The 22,416-nt window shown below is 36.3% G+C and overlaps 1 protein-coding gene and 1 long non-coding RNA gene across 3 annotated transcripts in view; one reads left to right on the top strand and one right to left on the bottom strand.

Annotated features, from left to right (window-relative positions):
- The window catches only part of NAB1 (NGFI-A binding protein 1), a 49,144-nt gene that overhangs the window by 6,477 nt on the left and 20,251 nt on the right, over window positions 1-22,416 (top strand). For both annotated transcript variants that reach the window (XM_028508715.2, XM_028508716.2), the window contains exons 2-3: window positions 3,202-4,036; window positions 20,067-20,200. In XM_028508715.2, the coding sequence (XP_028364516.1) occupies window positions 3,221-4,036; window positions 20,067-20,200 (950 nt within the window). In that variant the 5' untranslated portion in view covers window positions 3,202-3,220. The remainder of the gene's footprint in view (window positions 1-3,201; window positions 4,037-20,066; window positions 20,201-22,416) is intronic.
- On the bottom strand, window positions 16,584-19,514 carry LOC118500042. The gene is made up of 2 exons (XR_004902569.1): window positions 17,179-19,514; window positions 16,584-17,146 (listed from the first exon to the last, which is right to left on the bottom strand). It is a non-coding gene; the product is annotated as an uncharacterized LOC118500042 (long non-coding RNA).

The raw sequence follows: 22,416 nt of genomic DNA, 5'->3' as shown, positions 1-22,416 counted from the left end.
CTAAGCCAGTCCTGGGAATACAGAGGAAAGATGGTCCTTCATGGAGAATCCCTTCAGAGGGAGGAGACATAAGGAAGCAGCCCCTTAAAACACTATTGTAAAGACTATGCTAAGTGTTACACAGGAGGAGTCATGGAATAGCCAAATAGATTTATTGTACTACTGTTATAGCTATGTGTGTATAATGTGCTAGGGTTCTTTTATATTTACTTCAGATGGAGAGGTGCAGCTAAAATAAAAGCTCTCTCTTGATTTATTTGACCTTCATGTTGAAGCATGATTAGAGTTTGTAAAAACAAAACCTCATCTGGTAAAAAATTTTTTAAAAAATTAAATCCAGTTAATATATGAAGTGGTGGGTGTTTAAATGATCACAACATGCTTTTGTAGGAAACAAACACTAGGAGTGGGCCTTTAGAAAGTCTCCTCGGACTCTAATAGTTCACCTACTTACATATCTTGACTTTGGAAATGTACACTTGGTCCTGTCAGTCCTTACAGAGATACTATAATCACAACTACTTCTTCCTCACCAGCACATGAGTCTTTACCATAAAGGGCTTTCCTTTATGGTAAAGATGAGAAAGGATAAACAGTTGAAAATTAATATTTTTAAAAATCATTGCCTTAACTCAGAAGAATAAAACCAAAGTTTGGGTCTTTAGTTCTCCTTTTAAGTTTTTTTGAAAATTTGTCTAATATGCATTTTTTCTTATTGCTTATAAAAAGATTAAAAATTCTATTTGTATAGATTTTTTCATATAGTCTTTCCTCTATTTCATAATTTGGGGGAGTACATATGATGAGATAATTGATGATAGCATAAACCATGCATAGTTACAGTCCTCTAATAAAAAAGATTTTGTGTGTGTGTGCATCTGTCATAGGTGTGTATATGCTATTTTTTTATATGCTCTCGAGTTTGTAGCCTGTGGAGCTATTACATTAGATGTGTGATGGGAAAGTAAGTTTCTTATACTTCAGACACTTTCTAGAAGCCTTTCTCTTTGGTATAATGGAGAAAAACAATTTAACTTGTGTCTGTAACTCTTGAGAGCTGTGTTTCTGTGGGGTAGTTTCCAGCTGGGTGGTACTCTCTCTCACTGGAGTCCCCTGTGGGCAGTTTAGAAGATGCAAGTGTGTTTTTGTCTAGAGGACTGAGGTGATATGAACATGAAGGTGGACTTAACCTAGATGATCACAGAACATATAGGAGTTTGCGGTGCTAAATAGGAATCTTCTAGTGTGGTTTGCCAAATTTGCCAAATCATGGGAGCTTTGTGAGATGCAGCTCAGAAACCTGGAAAGTATTCTTTCAAATGCACCCCAAGTGATTTCCTGGGTGTTTGTAGAATCTACTGGGTCCCAATTCAATTTATTTTATGTCTCTTGGAAAGGCATCAGTTCACCTGGCAATACACTTTTAAAATAAAAAGTCTGAAGATTTGAGGGGGTGACTAGTTGATCAAAGCAGATTGTGGTTAACACATAGGTTCCAGGAGATGGGGCTTCCCAGGAGTCACTCCTTAGGGTGGTAAGGAGATGCATTCTCCTTGGATAGGATGACTCAGACTAGAATTTTGTGTAGCATTCTGATTGATGGCATAAAGCAAAAGTCCAGATTTGGTCTCTTCAGGCCTTCAGTGATGTTCCCAATATTCCCCTGCTTGCCTTATCTTCCAGTTAATGATTGCTCCATACTATTTTGAATTGAGAGTGGAGCTTCTGTTTTCCTCTGATGTATGTATTTTTTTGGCCTTCTGTAATTTTCTCCATAGAGGGCTACAGGGTCCTTTTAATCCTAAGAGGATGCATTATTACACATTTGCTTCTCTTAAATGGAAGTACTTGGCCAACTCCTTGTATGTGGGAGGTCTCCAGGCAACTGAATAACTTTTAAAGGCTGCTAAGAGGTCAGGACATATTTTGCTAGGTCTTGTTCTTTCTCTTTAAAGGCAGGCTTCTCTGTCTCGCTTGGGCTCTAAAATGTTTCTTCGTGGCTATATCTTAGGCTCTCTGTTGCTTCTTTGGAGGGTTTACTCACCCTCCCTCTTTTCTTCCTGTATCTCTAACCCTTACACACACTTGGACTCCAGTCGTGTGCCATAAAGTGCAATGTGTTTGAAAGGGAATCCATCATCCTGATTTTTCTATATCCCCAATGCCTGTCACAGTTGTAGACTCTCACACATGTATTCCAGTCCTCATGTTACTCTTTTATTCCTGGGACTGTAGAAAGTATAACCATTTACTCTCCTTCATCACTTATACCTAAATGATCACCAAATCTTGTCATTTATTTGTTTGAATTTTTCCTGCCTCTTTTTATCTTGTTTCCTAATATACTACTTTCTAGCTTCTCACTTCCAGTTCATACTGAAAGCTCTCTTCCTCTGCCTGTCAGACTTAATGTTGCTATTTTTTTTTCTTTATAAAAAGGGAATAGCTATATCTATCTTGCAGGGCTGTGATGAAGATTAGACATAATATAATATAAAGTGTTTATCATATTATCTGGCACAAAATAAGTATTCAGCGAATGGTGTAATAATATCCTTCTTACCTCCTTCTGAATTTGATTATCCCTCACTTCACCTCTGTGTCCACACCTTGGAAGCAGCGAAAAGTCAAAAATATGGGCTATAAAGCCCTGTGTGCCTTGCTTTGAGTCCCTAGACTTCTGCTTAACTAGTTGTGAGATCTCAGGCAAATTACTTCTTATCTTGGAGCCTTTATATTTTTCTCTTTAAAATGGAAGCAATTATACTGACCATTGGGATTGTTAGGAGAGAAAAATGAGATATTTGTGTTCAGAGAGCATGCTTCCTTAACAGTCAGTTGCTGCACAAATGCTTGTTTCTGTCCTTCCCATACTTCATTCTTTTTAAAAAATATTTTATTTATTATTTTTAGAGAGAGGGGAAAGGAGGGAGGAAGGGAGAGAAGAAACAGCAATGTGAGAGAGAATTTCTGTTGGTTGCCTCTTGCACATGCCCCCACTGAGGACTGAACCATAACCCAGGCATGATCCCTGACTGAGAGTCAACCAGCAACCCCTCGATTGGCAGAAGGATACTTAACCAACTAAGCCACACCCGTCGGGGCCCATACTGCGTTCTTAAATTCCGTAGTGTCTAACAAATACTGGGTTTAAGAAGTTTGGAGCAAGTGTGATGAGCATTTTCTCTCTTCTTTTTGCAGGTTAAACACATCCACAGTAATGGCTGCGGCCTTACCCAGGACCCTGGGGGAGTTGCAGTTATATAGAATATTACAAAAAGCCAATCTGCTCTCCTATTTTGATGCCTTTATCCAACAAGGTGGTGATGATGTCCAGCAACTCTGTGAAGCTGGAGAAGAGGAATTCTTGGAAATCATGGCCCTTGTGGGCATGGCTAGCAAGCCCCTTCATGTTAGAAGGCTACAGAAGGCGTTGAGAGACTGGGTTACAAACCCTGGCCTTTTCAATCAGCCGCTGACTTCCCTGCCTGTTAGTAGCATACCCATCTATAAGTTACCAGAGGGATCACCAACGTGGCTGGGAATATCCTGTAACAGTTATGAAAGGAATAGCAATGCCCGGGAACCTCATGTAAAAGTCCCCAAGTGTGCTGCCATCACCTGTGTGCAGAGCTTGGGACAGGGGAAATCAGATATGGGGAGCTTAGCTCTGCAGGGTGTTGGTGAGTCCAGACTCTGGCAAGGCCACCATGCCACTGAGAGCGAGCACAGCCTCTCCCCAGCAGATCTCGGCTCTCCAGCTTCCCCAAAAGAAACCAGTGAGGCACTGGATGCTGCAGCCGCACTCTCTGTAGCCGAGTGTGTGGAGCGAATGGCCTCTACGCTGCCAAAAAGTGACTTGAATGAAGTGAAAGAGCTGCTAAAAACCAACAAGAAGTTGGCCAAAATGATTGGTCACATCTTTGAGATGAGTGATGATGATCCACACAAAGAGGAGGAAATTCGAAAGTATAGTGCAATATATGGCAGGTTTGACTCAAAGAGAAAGGATGGGAAACATCTCACGCTTCACGAGGTAAAAAGATCATGTTTTTCTCTGTATGTAGCATGTTGTGTTCCTAGGAGAAAAGTTTGGTAAGCAATTGCAGCAGAGGAGACATACTCCTTGAAAGCAGTATTAAAAACATTTAGGTCTTCATAAAATATAACTCTTTTATGAAAACAGACCATATTTATTATGTTAGGGTATTTTTATGTTGAACTTTGGAACTACAGAGTAGGATGGCTTAGAAAAATTTAAACAGTGAAGGCATAAAGTCTTTGCCTTTACAAGACTGTTTTTTAATTAAGACATCAAAAGAGATTTTAAGTGTTTTATCATTTAAAAAACATTTTTGTAGAAATTTTCTAGGAAAAAAAAAGGTGTAGAAATAACCAGAACTTAAAGTAATTTTCAGCTAGCATAGAATACAAAATTACATTAGGTGAATGTTGGAAGAATGAATTATAACTTTGTTTTCATTTATATGGATTTATATTGTTTTGGTTTGACATTTGGCATTTAAATATCTTATTGTTTTATCTTCAGTGCTCTTCCCAGAAGTATTCTGCTTAAGTGTGAGAATGCATATATACATAGCATTTCATTTACTCCCCTTCTGTTGTCTGTTTGGCCAACACAACATTTTTAAGATTTAACTCAAGCATAAGCTTATCTCTCTTCTGATATGTTTTCTCTGAATTAAAATAACCTTTGCATTTTTATCCCTGCATATACTACGTTGCAGCACCTTTAACTTCAGCACTTTATTGTACTTATTTGTATACTAGTCTGTCTCACTATATTGGGTCTGTTCAGTGCAGAGATAATATCTCACTCATTTTTATATCCTCAGAGTCTAACACACCCAACAAATGCTTGAAAAATAAGTGCATTTTCAAAACTTAAAAAGGGTATTTCATAGCTGAATTTTTATTAGCCATTTATTTTTTAGAAGAAAGAAATAAGCTGTTTGAAAAAAATGTCCAGTTGGACACAGAATTTCATTTTAGAAACATGAGGTCTTTCCCCCAGACTTATACTTTAACACCAAAAGAGAATATATACTTATTGTAAAATATTTATTTTTTGTATTATATTTATTTATTGTAAAGTAACTGTATTCATTTATTGCAAAAGGATGTAAAGTGATTGAATCTGCAAACTTTTAGGTGCTTTTCTTTACATATACAAATATGGGATCATGTTTGCACACTCTTCTCCAAATTCCTTTCTTTTTAAAAATTAACAGTACACACATAGTATGATATACTATTAGACATTTTAAAAGTATATTTTATTGATTATGCTATTACAGTTGTCTCATATTTTTCTCCCTTTTATCCCTCTCCTCCCTGCAACCTCCTCCTTCTAGCATTGCCCCCCTTAGTTCATGTCCATGGGTCGTACATATAAGTCCTTTGGCTTCTCCATTTCCTATACTATTCTTAACCTCCCCCTGTCTATTTTGTACCCACCAATTATGCTTCTTATTCCCTGTACCTTTTTCCCCATTCTTCCCTCTTCCCCTCCCCACTGATAATCCTCCATGTGATCTCCATTTCTGTCATTCTGTTCCTGTTCTAGTTGTTTGCTGAGTTTGTTTTTGTTTTTTATTAGGTTCAGTTGTTGATAATTGTAAGTTTGTTGTCATTTTACTTTTCATAGTGTTTTGATCTTCTTCTTTTTCTTAGATAAATCCCTTTAACATTTCACAGAGTATGGGCTTGGTGAGGATGAATTCCTTTAACTTGACCTTATCTGGGAAGCACTTTATCTGCCCTTTCATTCTAAATGATAGCTTTGCTGGATAGAGTAATCTTGGATGTAGGTTCTTGCCTTTCATGACTTTGAATACCAGTTTTCAGCCCCTTCTTACCTGTCAGGTCTCTTTTGAGAAATTAGCTCATAGTCTTAAGGGAACTCCTTTGTAGGTAACTGTCTCCTTTTCTCTTACTGGTTTTAAGATGCTCTCCTTATCGCTAATCTTGGGTAATTTAATTATGATGTTTCTTGGTGTGTTCCCCTTTGGGCCCAACTTCTTTGTCACTCTCTGAGCTCCTTGGTCTTGTATGTCTAGTTCCTTCACCAGATTGGGGAAGTTTTCCTTCATTATTTGTTCAAATAAGTTTCCAGCTTCTTGCTGTTCCTCTTCTGGCACCCCTATGATTTGGAAGTTGTCCCAGAGGTCCTAAAACTTTCTGGAGTTTTTCTGGAGTTTCTGTTCTTTCACTTGGGCCATATTTCTTTGTCTCGGGGCACCATTTATGTTGTAAGAGGCAGAGCCTTAGGTATTCACCAGGATGGGGCAACTCACTTGGCTGTGTTATGGCGCTGACTGTGGGGGAGGGGTCAGAGATGGAACAGTACCACTTGCTCAGCTCTTGCCCACTTTCAGTTACTTCCTTCACTTCCCACAAATGTATTGTGCCCTTTCAAATTCCCAGGTGGGTGGGCTTGGGTATGGTCTAGGATCCTCTGGTCTCCTCCAACAGACTCTCCTGTGAGGCTGGGAGTTTCACCTACTGCAGCAACCCCCACAGATTTTTACAGCCAGAGGTTCTGAGGCTTTAATTTCCCACACTGGAACCCTGGGTTGTATGGTCTGTCTCACTCCCCAGCTGTTCCTCCCAGCTTATCCACATGCAAATGTGGGACCACCTGTTCTGCCAGCTGCCGCTTTGTTATGTATCCACTCTGCCCAGGCTTCCCATCTCCACCCCTCCTACCAGTCTAGATGAATGTTTCTTCTTTAACTCTTTGGTTATCAGACTTCCATACAGTTCGGTTTTCTGTCAGTTCTGGATGTTTTTTGTTTTTAAATTGGTTGTTATCCTTCTTTTGGTTTTGCAAGGAAGCAAAGCATCCTGGCCAGAAAACCTATTAGATATTTTTTAAGTCAATACACATAGAGCTAACATCTTAATGAGTTGCATTGTACTCCATTATTTATCTTAACCATTCACTTTTTGATATTATATAGGTTGTTTCCTTTTTTTAATATTAAATACAGTGATGATTGAACATTATACATGTGCACCTTTACAGACTTCTGCATATTTTTTTATAGGTTTCAACATGTAAGATTATGGGATCAAAGGATATGTATATTTAATATTTTAGTACATACTCCTAAATTGCCTTCTAAAAGCTGCAACAATTTATACTTCCACTATCATTATATGCAAGTGTCCGTTTCTCCACTTTGCTATTTTTCTAATATTGTGTTTATCATTCTTTTTAAGTGTTTTTTATTTTTTCAGTTACAGCTTACATTCAAAAGTATTTTGTATTAGTTTCAGTGTACAGCATAGTGATTAGACAATCATACACTTTACAAAGTGTTTCCTTGCTATTTCCTTAGCAATAGTATGTAGTACTGTTCTGGCACTACGTATTTCCTGGCACCATATGTAGTTATTACAATATTATTGACTATTATTGTTTTTAGTCTTTGCCAGTCTAGTAGAGGAAAAACTTATATTGCTCAAATTTACTTTGCTTAGTGAGGATAAATATCTTTTCATATAACAGATTCAATTTTATGTTTATATTCTTTGTTTTAATGTTGAGATTTTTGTCTTACCTTTAAAAATATTGGTTGGTATGAACTTTTTATATTCTAAGGATATTAACCTTTTGTCTTATGTTGTAAATATTTTCCCAGATTCTCATTTGTCCTTTGGACTTTCAGACTGCCATGTGGAAGTTTAATTTTATGTCTTATATGAGTTTATCAGTCTAGTTCTTCAATTTTTCACCAGTATAGAGTTATTTTAATTAATTTAGCTAAATAATATAGTTTAATGCCTGGAAAGGAAGTGCCACTTTAATAGTCTTGTATTGCAGCCTCTGTTTTTTTAGGTAATCTTATGCATTTCTCCTTCCCAATGAAATTTTTTTAATGTGCTTGTTAAATTTCCCCCAAATTTCTGCTGGTATTTTCATTAGAAATGCCTTACAAGTAGAGATTAATTTGGAAAAAAATTGACATTTTACAATAATTACTGTATGGGAAAACTCCCATACAGTAATATAGGGTATGTACGGTAGTTACTTAGATCTTTTATATTCCTGGGTAATTTTTTAAGTTCTTTATTGATATAGGTTTTGCACTTTTCTTGTTAGGTCATGTACTCCGTAGTATATATATGTATGTTAAATGTCTGTATAATATATATGCAAATTTATTGTTTAATATAGGATATGCAGATACATAAGATTGTTATAAATAAATTGTTGTATATGAATGTTTCCCACATTTTAAAAAAATTTCTCACTGCCTGACTTTTGTATATTAATCATGTTTCCAACAAGTTTACTATCTGACTTTTTTAAATAAGTGAGTTTAGGTATGAGTGTACACTGGAGCTTAAGATCATAGAATTGGTTAGCAAAATTACTTAAGTGCAGTGAATCAGTGATTTGATCTTTTTTGGGCATATCCTTTTACAATTGTTATGTATTATTGTTGGCATACAACATCTGACTCACAAGAACTTGTGAGTGGAGCTAGAAAATACACTTAGTGGTATAATTCAGATATACTTGGATACTTTCACTACCTATGAACCAATAAAAGAATCTACTAAAAGGCTATCAGCAATAGAAAAAAAAGGGCATAACATGTTGGCAGTTTCATTTCATGCTTTAATCCAGTTTTCATATAATTTTTAATTGCTTTTTTTGTTTATGCTATTACAGTTGTCCCCACTTTTTCTCCCTTTGCCCACCTCCACCCAACCCCTGCTCCAGGCAATCCCCATATTGTTTATGTGTCCATGGGTCAGGCGTATATAAAACATCGCAAATGAAACACAAAGTTTAGTTACAAGACATGTATTTTTATCAAAACAAAAGTATGATAAAAAATTAATAAACCCACTTGACCTCACATTATTTTAAAAAATTGTAATGTACTTAAAAAAATTCATAACAAACTATTTCACACTTGGCTTTTGCTTAGAGGCTCTTTGCTTCTTTGGGTAAATAGGTACAGATAGTATTTAAGTAATGAAACCATTGTGATTTTCCCAAAAGAAGGGAATACTTAAAATGAATGCTAGTAGGCTGAGATGTAGGGCTGGGGCTTTGGAAAATGTGGCTTGTGTTTCTGAAACTTACAGCATTTGTTACTTGTAACTCAAGTATGTGAATCTGGTCCAATAATATAGTTCAGGAGAGAAGATTATAAATCAGGATTGTTTTTCAAAGTAGTAACCATTCAAAAGCGTAGCAGAAGTTATGAAATCCTTAGGGAATTAAAAGTACTATTAAATGTACCTTTTAGATATTATGGTAATTTCACATTTTTTTACTTGACTATTTAAAATGAGAGAGATTTTTTTAGTTTTTCTAAATTCCTAAGATTAATGAATATTACTGGTTTGTCTGCAATTTCCAAATAAAGAAATATATGACTTACTAATTAACTGTTGGTAGTATTTCTGAGAGGCTTTTTTTTTAAATATATAAACCCCATGGACATTGTTCTTTTAATCTTTCAAAACATAGAGCTGTATGTAGGTCACTAGTGGATGAAAGATGTAGGAGCTTATCTACATCTGAAAAGATTTTTTTCAACTCTCACAGTTATGGAATGAATTATTGTTATAAATACTGTTTTATAAGCTAAAGAATCAGTGCTGGTCTTAGGAACTGGCTAGGGATGGCCTGATTTAGAGGAGTCAGATCTTGAAGGTAGTGTGAGGGGCTGAGGCTTAGAACCACACTAATTGTTGGTGTGGGGCGGGGACTAAGGCACAAACCCAGAAGCAGTACTAGAAAGAATTCCGGGCAGGCATTGTTCCATCTATCGAAAGATGTGTTAGCAGATATGTGGTAAACTAAGCAGATCTTAAATCAATGAATGAATGAAAAACAATAAACTACAATTTGAGAATAGCAAAGCAATAGAGAATGTAGGAGCTCATAATATTCAGAAACATAAATAAGTAGAAAACTTGGCATAATAGAATATTTGTCAGCATATAACAACTTCCAGCCAAGGCAGCTCTAGAACTCAAAGATAGGAAGAGGAAGAGGGGCAAGTGTATAGATTGAGTCAATAGGTAAATTGTAGACCTAGTAGAACTTCTGCAGGAATTGGAGTGGTCAGCACATTATCGAGATAAGGATGATAATGTCAAGTTTATAAGGTCAGTTTCCATTGTAGTGTTGAGAAGTCAAGGCTTAGTGTTTCAGAAGAGTTCAACAGTTTTAGTTGTGAGAGAGGAAGAATGCTGAATCTGGGAACCCCATAGACCTGAACACATTTATTAGTAAGTTATGATGCCTTATTCTGAACTCACAGCTTAGAATGGATAGATTTCAGCATCTAATACTTAAACACAAATGTTGGCCATTTCTTTTTGATCATTTCAAAAAATGAATTATAGGACTTTTAGGGTAGTCTGTTTCTTTTTTATTGTATTTTAATTTCTTAAAAGATTTTATTTATTTATTTTTAGAGAGAGGGGAAGGGAAGGAGAAAGAGAGGAACAGAAACATCAATAATGGTTACTTTTTGCACACCCCCAACTGGGGACCTGACCCACAATCCAGCCATGTGCCCTGCCTGGGGAACAAACTGGCAACCCTTCTGTTTGCAGGTTGGCATTCAGTCCACTGAGCCACACCAGCCATGGTGGTAGTCTGTTTGTTTTTGAGTCACTTTCGTTAAGTCACATTTTTCTAGGAATATGTTCATCTAAGTTTTTAAACTTACTAGCATTAAGTTGTTTATAGTTTTTAAGCTCTAATACTATTTTTATAGTTAAATCCATTTTCCCCTGATCAGTTTTGCCAGAGGTTTCAATTTCATTAATCTTTTCAGGGAGCTGCAAACTAGAGCCTGTGGCCAAATCTGGCCTGCCTCCTGATTTTGTAGATAAACATGCATTGGAGCACAGCCGTACCCATTTGTTTATCTCTGTGATTGCTTGTGAGCTCTGATGTCAGAGCTCAGTAGTGGTAGCATAGACTCTGTTGGCCTGTAAAGGTAAAATATTTTCTGTCTGACCTTTTGCAGAAGAAAGCTTTCTAATTCCTAATCTTTTTGAAGAAGCACCTTTTGGTTTAGTTGATATTCTTAGTTGTGCTGGGTATGTGTGTTCTGTTTTCTTAGTTTATTTTATTGTCCTTTTCTCATTTAAGTTGATTGCTTAGTTCATGAATGCTTGTTCTCTAATGTAAAAAATTAAGGCTCTAAATTCTCACTGTGTAATGAATTAGCATTCAAAGTCTTAATACAAAGTTATTATTTTTCAATTCTGATTATTTCTCTTTATAATTTATTTGCTGACTCTTGAGTTATTTAGAAGTGGGTTTTTTTTCATTTTTCAGATATGAGGGTTTTGTCCTTAATTATTTTTCCTAATGATTTCTAACTGAGAAACATAGCTTGCATATTGCCAACGCTTTAAAATTTGTTGAGATTTTAGTTATGGCCCAGTATGTGGTGAGTGTTTTTTATATGTGTTTCTGCAGTTGTGGTGGAAGAGTATTCTGTGTATGTGTGTTCCAACAAGCTTATTAACTCTGTTATTCAAATTATCTAATCTTGTTTTTTTTTCACTTGCTCTATCAGTAACTGAGAGTTGTATGTTAAAATCACCTACTGTGCTCTGGCTGGTGTGGCTCTGGACTGAGTGCTGGCCTGCAAACCAAAGGGTCGCCAGTTTGATTTCCAGTCAGGACACATGCCTGGGTTGTAGGCCAGGTCCCTAGTTGGGGGCACGTGAGAGGCAACCACACAGTGATGTTTCTCTCCTTCTCTTTCTCCTTCCCTTCCCCTCTCTCTAAAAACAAACAAACAAATAATCTTTAAAAAATTAAAAATATAAAATCACTTATTGTAATTGTGGAGTTATCTATTTCTCTTCATATTAAGCAATAACCTTGTATATTACTCTTTAATAATCTATTTTGCTTTAAAAACCTATTTTCTTTGATATTAGTAAAAATACAAGTGCTTTCTTTTTGTTAGTAATTGATTGTTAGAACTTTTTTATAATCTTTTACTTTTAAGTCTTTCCTAATTTGTGTTTTAGCTATATCTCTTATAAATACCAATAGTTGGATTTTTTAAAAATTCAGTCTTATATTCCCCCCCCCATTTATTTATTTATTTATTTGTAGAGAGAGGGGAAGGGAGCAAGAGAAAGAGGGAAACATCAATGTGTGGTTGCCTCTCACACACCCCCTACTGGGGACCTGGCCCACAACACAGCCATGCATCCTGACTGGGAATTGAACCTGCAACCCTTTGGGTCACAGGCCAGCATTCAATCCACTGAGCCACACCAGCTAGGGCCCAGTCTTACATTCTTTGTCATTTATTATAGTGACTAATGTTCTGAATTTATTTCCATTTGTTTTGTATTTCTTCCTGTTTTCAACTTTTTATATCTCAAATTGATCATCTGGAATAAATTTATTTTCAGCCTGAGGTGCATCATATAGAATTTTCTTAATGAAGTTCTACAACTGGCAAGTTCTGTCCTTCTCCACCCCACTAGAAAATATTTTGCTCTGATTTTTTTACCCTGATTCTTATTTTAAGCTGTTTTCATGGAAAATGTTGTATGTACACAAAGTAGAAAGAATAATACAATAAATTCCCATGTTGCCATCACCTAGCTTAAAAATTACCAACCTTTCATATATACCCAATAATTTTAAATAATAGTTAGATATAGAAACTTGATTATATTCAGTTATTTTACAGAAGAATATATCATATGCACATCTTGCTTTGTATTTTCTTTTTTCCCTTTTATTGAATTTATTGGGGTGATACTGGTTAACAAAATTATACAGGTTTCAAGTGCACAGTTCTATAACATGTCGTATGTCCTCTGTATTGTGTGTTCACTACCCCAAGTTAAGTATCTTTCATCACCATTTATTCCCTCTATACTCTCACCACCCTCCACTTCCCCCTGGCAATTACCACACTTATGTCTGTGCCTATGAGCTTCTTCTCTCCCTCTCCCCCATTTCTCCCTCTCTTCTCTCTTCTATCTCTCTTTTTCTCCTCAACCCCTCCAACAATCAGTTCCTCTTAGGACTGTTTTCACTGTGTCCCATAGATTTTGGGTTGTTGTGTTCTCACTTTTATTTATTTAAAGGTATCTTTTGATTTCTTCCTTGATCTCATTGTTAACCTATTCATTGTGAGTTATTTAGCCCCATGCCTTTGTGTGATTTTCCTGTTGTTTTTTCTTATTATTGATTTGAAGTTTCATATAATTATAGTCAGAGAAGATGCTTGATATGATTTCAGTCATATTAAATTTATTAAGACTTGTTTTGTGTCCTAAGATGTGGTCTCCTCTAGAAAATATTCCATATGCACTTGAATGTATATTCTGCTGCTTAGGAGTGGAATGCTTTAAAGATATCTATTAAATTCATTTGCTGTAGTGTATCATTTAAGGCTGCTGTCTCCTTGTTGATTTTCTGTTTGGAAGATCTATGCATTAATATTGATTGGGTGTTAAGACCCCCTACTGTGACTGTATTACTGTCAGTCTCTCCCTTATGTCCATCAAGATTTGCTTTCCTTATTTAGGTGTTCCTATGCGAATGCATAAATGTTTACAAGGGTTATATCCTCTTGTTGGATTGCTTCCTTTATCATTATGTAGTGTCCTTTGTCTCTTACTGTAGCCTTTTTTTAAAAAAGTCTATTTTGTCAGCCGTAAGTATTGCTACCCACCTTTTTTCCCCCTTTCCACTTGCATGGAATATCTTTTTCCATTCTTTTAATTTTAGTCTGTGTGTATCTTTTATTCTGAGGTGAGTCCCTTGTAGACAGCATATATATGGATCTTATTTTCTTATGCATTTAGGTAACCTGTGTCTTTTGATCAGAACATTTAAGCCGTTTATATTTAAAGTGATTATTGATAGGTATGTCTTTATTGCGATTTTTTTTCTTTTAACTATGTTCCTTTGTTGTTGTCATTGTCTTCTTCTTCCTTGTTCTTCTTCTTCCTTCTCCTCCTTGGTCCTTTAACATTTCTTGTAATGGTGGTTTGGTGGTAACAAACCCCCAAAGCTGTTTATTTCTCCTTCAATTTTAAATGAGCCTTGCTGGGTAAAGTAGCCTTGGTTGTAGGTCCTTGCTTTTCAGCACTTTGACTATTTCATGCTAGTTCCCTGTGGCCTGAAATATTTCTGTTGAGAAATCAGTTGATAGTCTTATGGGAGCTCCCTTGTAGGTAATGGTCTGTTTTTCTCTTGTGGCTTTTCAGAGTTTCTCTTTGTTAACAACAATGCAGTGATGGGGTGGGGGGTGTTATGGATGGAGGTGGAAGGGAGTATAGGCAGGGTAGATGGTAATGGAAAAAATAAAATAAAAAATAACTGCTAAGTTTGAAATATGAAAAAATTCTCTTTTTGTTTTTAACCTTTGCCATTTTAATTATGATGTGTCTTGGTTTGGGTTCTTTGGATCCATTTTGTTTGCAACTCTGTGCTTCCTGGACTTGTGTGTCTTTTTCCTTCACCAGTGTAGGGAAGTTTTTGGTCATTATTTCTTTAAATAGGTTCTTGATCCCTTGCTCTCTTTCTTCTCCTTTTGGTATCCTTGTAATGTGGATGTTGTTATGCTTCATGATGTCTCAAAAGTCCCTTAAACTATCCTCATTTGTAAAAAAATCTTTTTCCTTTTTGCTACTCTGATTGGGTGTTTTCTTCTACCTTGTCTTCCAAATCATTGATTTGATTCTCTGCTTCATCCAACCTACTGTTTATTCCTTCCAGTGTATTCTTCATTTCAGATAGTGTATTCTTCATTTCCGACTGTTCTTTTTTATGGTGTCTATGTCTTTTTTTTTTCATGTTGTTGAGCATCCTTATAACCATTACTTTGAACTCTATATCTGATAAATTATATTTCTCCATTCAGTTTAGCTCTTTTCCTAGAGATTTCTGCCTTTTTTTTTTTTTAATTCAGGTCTTGTTTCTTTGTCTCCCCATATTGGCTGCTGCTTTGTGTTTGTTTTTATGTATTAGATAGGTGTGCTATGACTCCTAGTCTTTGTGGGTGGCCTCATGTAGTAGGTGTCCTATGGGGTCCAGTGGTGCAGTCTTCTTGATCACCTTAGCCTGGTGGTCCAGAAATGTCTGTTGAGTGGGTTATGTGGGCCTTCCTGTTGTAATTGAGTCTTGATTGCCATTGGCATGTTCGTGCATGGGATTGACCCTTAGGCTGGCTGGCTGTGAGGTTCATCCCCATCCACAGCATATGAGCTGCTATGCAGGTAGGTGCTGACCACACCAAGTGGAATTTGCCTCAGCAGGGTTTGGTGCTTGCTGAGATTTCCCTTTGGATATATTGCTTGTGAAGCTTACTGAATCCTACTTTGATGTCTGAAGCTGGGTTTGTTGGTTCTGAGCCTCTTGGGAGGGCTTCTGATGCAGACCAATGTAAGATACTGCCTGTGACTGGCCCTCAGCAACCTGTTAGAGCTACAAGCAATCCACAGTGTGGCTGCCTCTGCTGGGCCTGGGTGTGCATGGAAAATATCAAGGTGCACACCAAGCCCAACTTTTATTAGCACCAGCCCTGAGGACAAAAGTCCTAAGGTACCCTGAGATCTGCCTTGGCCTACATCAGACTTCTGGCTGCCTGTTTGGCGTAGTCACTGAACAAACCTCTGGCTGTACTCCGCAGCAGGGCCTAAACTCCACAGGGTGGGGCAAGAGGGAATCCAGAGGGTGGGCCTGTTGCTTTCCCCCAGGCTAATGCCACATGGAGGGGAATTCTCCATCCAAGAAAGATGGCATCTGCAATATAGGAGAGGGACTCAGCGTGGGGATCCTGACTGCTGTTCCTGCATCTCCCTTCCCAGAGCCACAAACACCAGTTTCTCCTCGTGTCTCTAGTCTGCTCTGCCCTTCCTTTGCTGGAGCCCAGGGTCTGGCTTCAAACAAAATTTTGCGTGATGGTCCTTTTAAGAAGGTGCTGGTGTCTCTAGCAGACTCTCATCTCTTTCTGGTGGGCAGAAACTGTTTATTTTCACAGCCTGATGTCATGTGGTCACCTCTTCCTGGCTCTGGTGTCCTGGGCTACGGAACCCGGCTTGGGGTTTAGACCCCACGCTTCTCAAGGGGAACTCCCCACAGCTGAGATATCCCTTTGGCTGCTGCCTGTGGGAGTGGATCCAGCCCTTTTTGTGTCTCTGCCCTTCCTACCAGTGTCAACATGGTTTCTTCTGGAAATCCCTGGCTATAAGACTTCTCTTCAGCTAGTCTTCAGTTGTTATTCAGGATGCTTCTTTTATAATTTAGTTGTAATTCCAGTTTGGTCCTGGGAGGGCTTGAGGGAAGGTTTTACCCACTGCACTGCTATCTTGGATCTTTTGTCCTGATTCTTGATTGATAATTACTCTGGGTATCAAATTCTATATTGTCATTTATTTTTCCTTGGCAATTGAAGATACCATTTCCTTGGCTTTTGCCTTTCATTGTTGTGTTTAAAAGTCAGTGGTTATCTGATTATTGTCTGCTTTTGAAATTCCATTTGTCTTTGCCCCCAGGTTCCTCTCTCTGATTTCTCAATTTTTCTTGGTACTTTTTTTTTTTTTACTGTATTACTCTTTAGTCATGTTTTCAACTTTTATTTCTGTAAGTGAAGTCTTTGACGTCTGACTTTGTTATCTGTTGTTTCTGCTGGTTTTTACTTTTGATGCTTTTTGTTTCTTTGGATGTTTTATGATTTCCATCTGTGATCTCACTTTTCTTGGAACTGTGGGACTGTTTTGAGGCCTAGGAAGAAAAGGGATTCTCCTAGAGGTTATTTGCATTTGCTTCTACCAGGTACCTGTACTATATACACCGTGCAACTCTGGGACCCTGTGAAAATAAAATCTCAGACTACTTAGTGTGAATTAGGGCTAAAAATATAAGGGCTAATTTGGGTTATGAAACCTCTTGAGAGTATCTTCTGTTCTCTCCCACTTAGTGGGAAAGACAAGGTTCAAGACAGGTGTTTTCCCTTGCATTGCTCCTGGAGGTAGAGGTATATTTCTAAGTCAGCCTTACACTGGGCATATAACACTTTGGGATTGTAGCTTTACAGAGGAGAGGTCTTAGACGCCTCACTTTTGGTGGATCCTGGGTGTTTCTTCTCACTACCTTCCCTCCACACTCACTTTTCCTCTCACTACTCTCCCTCCGCTCTCACCAGCCACACTAGGCTGTGAAGGTTGAAGCTCAAGTTCATCTGGTTTAGCAACTGTCCTTATGTATTCCTTTGAGATGCTCTCTTCATTCATTTTGAATAGTCCTCAATAGTCCTTACTGTTTTACTGACTCATTGATGTATTTAAAATAATGTTTTTCCCCTCTACTTTGTCTAAAAATTGTAGTTGTTATCTGTGAGAGGGACCAGTCAGGTACTGATACCACCTCGTGCTGGAAATGAGAGTCCTGATTATCTTTTGAGCCTCTCTGTCGCACAACATTCACATAAGCGTCTTCATGCTGACAGTAATGAACCCAAAGTCCCGATCATTTGATTGTTAAAAGTTACCATTTTAGCTACCAGTAAAGAGACTTTTTAAGTCTAGTTATGATGATAGAAAGCAAACTTTTAAGAATTTTTTTACATGAAGCTATGAATGGAATTTTGGTATTTTTAGCCACGAAAAGAGGAAGTGGAGGAAGTAAGTAAACCAGTTAGGGAGAATATCTTATTTTATACTTTTAACAAAATTAGAAACTTAGAATTTAAAAAAGCCCCAGCATGGTGACACAGTGAACAACCATTGTTTTTCAGTATTTTATTATTGTTTGAAAAATGTAATGGTTTTTAAAAAGTATTTATTATCATTTTAAAAAAGATAATGGCTATTGATTTAATTACTAGTGACTGGGAGCGTGTAATCTAGAAAACATTGACAAAAAATACATTTTTGATAGGAAAGGTTGATGACTGGCTTCTCACTATAACTTGGGGTAAGCTATTTATTCCTCTGGCCTCAGTTTTTCTACCAGGAAGCTCCCTGAGGGCCTGAACAGTTCAGTCTACTTTTTTTGTCTGTTGGAGCCTGAATTCAGTGACAAAGAATGTGTTGTGTTGTTTTCCTTGGTAGGATGATGGAAGGAATACTAGAACACTGTTTTTAGTCTCTGTTGAAAAGTTTTTTTCTGTGGTTATGCATAAGCTCCTACTGAAATGTTATCAAATAGTATTTAAATCAGCCTCACTCTGGACATTAAACGACCCCCCATTTTTCTTAGAAGTACTTATTGAGCATCCAGTTAATGCCAGATGTTAATGTAAACAAGCCAAGTTTCTGCCCTGATACATGGCACAAGTAAGAAATACATGGCACAAATTTTCTACTACTTTTCCAAGTAGTGGAAAAGGCAGATTACAAATTGTTATTCACATTTGTGTTTCTGTGTACACAGAGAAATATTGGAATCACGTAGATTAAATGATATATTAAGTCATTTTTGATGGAAAGATTGCATGCTGTATTTACTGTCTTCTTTTGCTTCTCTGTATTTTTTTTAACTTAAGAAAAATTATTGTTAATAAAGTGGGATACCTGAGTCAGGGAAAACAGTAAATGCCTGATTTCTTAGAAAAGAAAACAAGAACTATTACTTACAACAACTTTGCGTCCAATGTGTCTCCTCGTTTACTTCTTGTTAGAGTTTTTCTGAGGTAGTGATATCCCTGTTGGGCCCTGAGAAAACTGAGGCATCTGCCATCAAACTTCTTTTTTTTTTTTTTTTGCTATCAGTCATGTTTTGAATGAGCATGTTTCTTGCTTTTTTCTTTTAATCCTCACCCCAAGAATGTGTTTTTATTGATTTTAGAGAGAGAGAAAGAAAAACATTGATGTGAGAGAGAAACATCCGTTGGTTGCCTCCTGCACATTCCCCTATTGAATTCACAACCTAGTTATGTGTCCTGACTGGGAATTGAACTTGTGACCTTTTGGTGTATGGGACAATACTCAAACCAACTGACCCACCTGGCCAGGGCAAGAATTTGTGCTTTTTTTAAAAAAAGTCTTGGCAGTTCTATATCTATTTAAATTGACAAAATTATGTGGGGGGAAAATGTTCCAGTTTATTAAACAATTATGACATTTTTGGGTAACATTTACTATTTTAGATTTTAGTACAGGGTGTTTGGTCATCTAGCATCTCTATATTGGCAATATTTAACTCTTACATGAAAAAGTAGAATTAGATGACTCTTAAGAGATTCAGTGACTCTAAGACCTTGCTTGTCCAATATAGCCTAATTTGTAATAACCATTCTTACTAAGTGTTTTGGTAACTATTTTAACTAAAATCATTTAACTTTTATTCCTCGAGGAATTTTCATGTCAATTTACATTGAAAAAAAAAAATCTACCAGACCATGTATACTCATTTTTAGTTAGGGAAATACTATCACCATATCACGTGGTTAAATCCCTTTTTTTTTTTTAATAAGAAAAATGAGATGCAGGACATTTTTCACTTTTTATTTTGTTTTGCTTATTTTCTATAAACTCTCATGCCTAAACAAAAATAATTAAAGCATATATTGCCCTGGCCAGTGTGGCTCACTTGGTTGAAGTATTGTCTCATAAACTGCAAAGTCACAGGTTCAATTCGCAGTCAGAGCACATGCCCAGGTTGCAGATTCAGTCCCCAGTGAGGGCATGTGTGAGAGGCCCCCGGTCAGTGTTTCTCTCTTGCACTGATGTTTTTCTCCCTCCTTCTCTTTCCCTTCCCCTCTCTCAAAAATCAATAAGCATGTCCTTGGATGAGGATAAAAATACATACATACATACATACATACATAATATAAATAAATAAAACTAAGATGACTATTTTGATTAGTTTGAATTCTGGGAGATGGCAGATAACTTGATTTTCTTTTGAAATTATGGATTAAGACTAATTAGGAGTAAAAACCATCATGATTTTTATTAATTATAACTTCAATATATAATGATAGGACTTTTTTATATTCTTCAGTGAAATATTTTATATATTGATGAAATAAAAGTGTTTATAATTTTTAAAACTTTATTTTGCTATGCAGCTCACTGTTAATGAAGCAGCTGCTCAGCTCTGTGTGAAGGATAATGGCCTCCTGACAAGAAGAGATGAACTTTTTGCCTTGGCTAGGCAGATTTCTCGAGAAGTCACTTATAAATATACTTACAGAACCACCAAGTAAGTTTGACTAATTGGCAGTGCTTTTGCATTACTTGATAGAAGTAGAACTTGAAATACCATCCACTGATAATATAAGCATGTCTGAAAAAAGTGTGATTATAATTTTCTAAAGTTAAACAGTAAAGTGACTTTTCAAAACATTACTGCTAAATTGTTGTTTTATTTAATTCTCTTTTGTCTTTAAAAAAATAGTTCTGTAACACTATAATATTCTGGTGGGGTTTTAGACAGTCTCTCATGCAGATGCTTTGGTTTTGGGTATGATAATAAGGTAGTCAGCATTTATAGACATATTTGTACACCACTAACTACATGAAGTTGAACTTTGAGGAAGCAAATTAGTTCCTTTTATACGTGTTTGCAGTGTAATGAGATTAACTAAATAGATAAAAATACTCCATTGACCAGTATTTAAGGGAAAATTGGAAGATAATTTTATTACTGGCAAGTGGAATATGGAACATGTGTTTGAAATTTTTAAAAAAACTTCATGTTAAAAGGCAATGATAGTTTTAAAATTTAATGTAAACACACCATATTACTGTTCATCTTCTCTTCCCTTGTACCCCAAGCATTGTCTGTAGTTTCAGACCATTCTGATTATGTTCACTTGGTTCCACGTGGGCCCTTATTTCCAGCGCACCGTCGTTTGTGCACGCCACAGCTTCTCTCAGTAGATGCAGACGACCATTTGCATTAGAATGACTGAACCTGTGTTGAAAAGCCACACACTGAGCACCTTCCCAGTCCTAATAAATCACATTCTCTGGGGATGGAGCCTTGGAATTCAAACTTTCACAAGCATCCCACATGATTCTTGTGCACATTCACGTTTGAAAACAACCCTTACAGGCATTTGCTGTCATCACCATTATTTTTCTAACTCATAGCTGCTTCAATTTTTACCCTACTTAAGAGCTCACGTATTTACAAACTGACAAGTAAAAATATACAGACTAAACAGGGTAAGCATATACAGCAATATTATAGGATTGTTTCTAAGGTTTTTTGTTTTTTTTTTTAGAGTTGGAGAATCAAGAGCTAATTTAATGATTTTTCATTTTTTTATACAAAATTGTTCTTCAGGGTGCTTTATTTAAGTAATTTTAATCAAAGTCATATGTGCACATCATTTAAGAAGTCACATAGTACACGAGGCTTATAATGAAACTCAGCAGTTCCCCTTCTCCACCCCTTTTCCCTTCCCCTTTTTAATACAGCATCTCAGAGGCAACTACTGTCAACAGTTTTTAGCTGTTTCTTGTAGTATTTACATACATGTTTTTAAATTAAATATACTTTAAAATACATAATTTAGAAGGCAAAACTAAGTAGGTAGTACAAAAACTTGCACTCCCATTCTTGTCTCATTTAACCTTGCACCTGCAAAGAAATATAGTTTCTCATTTTTCACCTTTCTCAAAAATCAGTAGGTAGCATGTGTCTACATTATTCTGTGTTTTGCTTTTATTTTAACATGTCTTATACATTATTCTGTATTTTGCTTTTATTTTAACATGTCTTGGAGCTCTTGCTATAAGTATTAGTGTATATACATCTTCCTTATTATTTTTTACAGTTGCATGGTATTATACTGATGTATCATGATTCATTTAACTAGTCCCCTATTGATGGATTCTTGAGTTTTCTAGTCTTTGTCATTATAAGTAATATCACAATAAATACCATTATGCATATCTTATTTTGTTGATTCCAAGATACACTTTTTTCACATTTTAACATCTTTTATATGAATATGTAACTTACAATTGATGGCTTGCCATTGTTTAATTGTTAGTAGTAGTTCATATATGTGTAGGTACCTCTGTGCGATAGATTCCCAACAGAGAGATCTCTTGGTCAAGGGGAAATGCACCTATAATTTCAGTAGATTGATAAAATACATTTTAATCTCATGTGGCTTCAGGTATTCATCTTAAATGGCCATTGTTGTCATTTTTGCTCTAAATCCATAAAGGGATATTATAGATTACAGTCCTCCTTGATTTTTTTCCTTTTTCATTATGTAATAATCATTATATATTTATTACTTGCTATATGGGGAGTTCTTGGTAGTGGTCTTTTAAAATATATAATATAATTATGTGTATATTTTTAATGTTAATTTAGACATGAAAAGTCTAGTTTTTATTATTTCATCATTCATTATACATGTCTTATTTTTGGTGTCAGGGTTTCGGGGTTATGTTTTG

This window comes from Phyllostomus discolor, chromosome 4 (genome assembly GCF_004126475.2).
Source record: "Phyllostomus discolor isolate MPI-MPIP mPhyDis1 chromosome 4, mPhyDis1.pri.v3, whole genome shotgun sequence".
Lineage (NCBI taxonomy): Eukaryota > Metazoa > Chordata > Mammalia > Chiroptera > Phyllostomidae > Phyllostomus > Phyllostomus discolor.
This window is presented reverse-complemented; position numbering and strand designations above follow the sequence as displayed.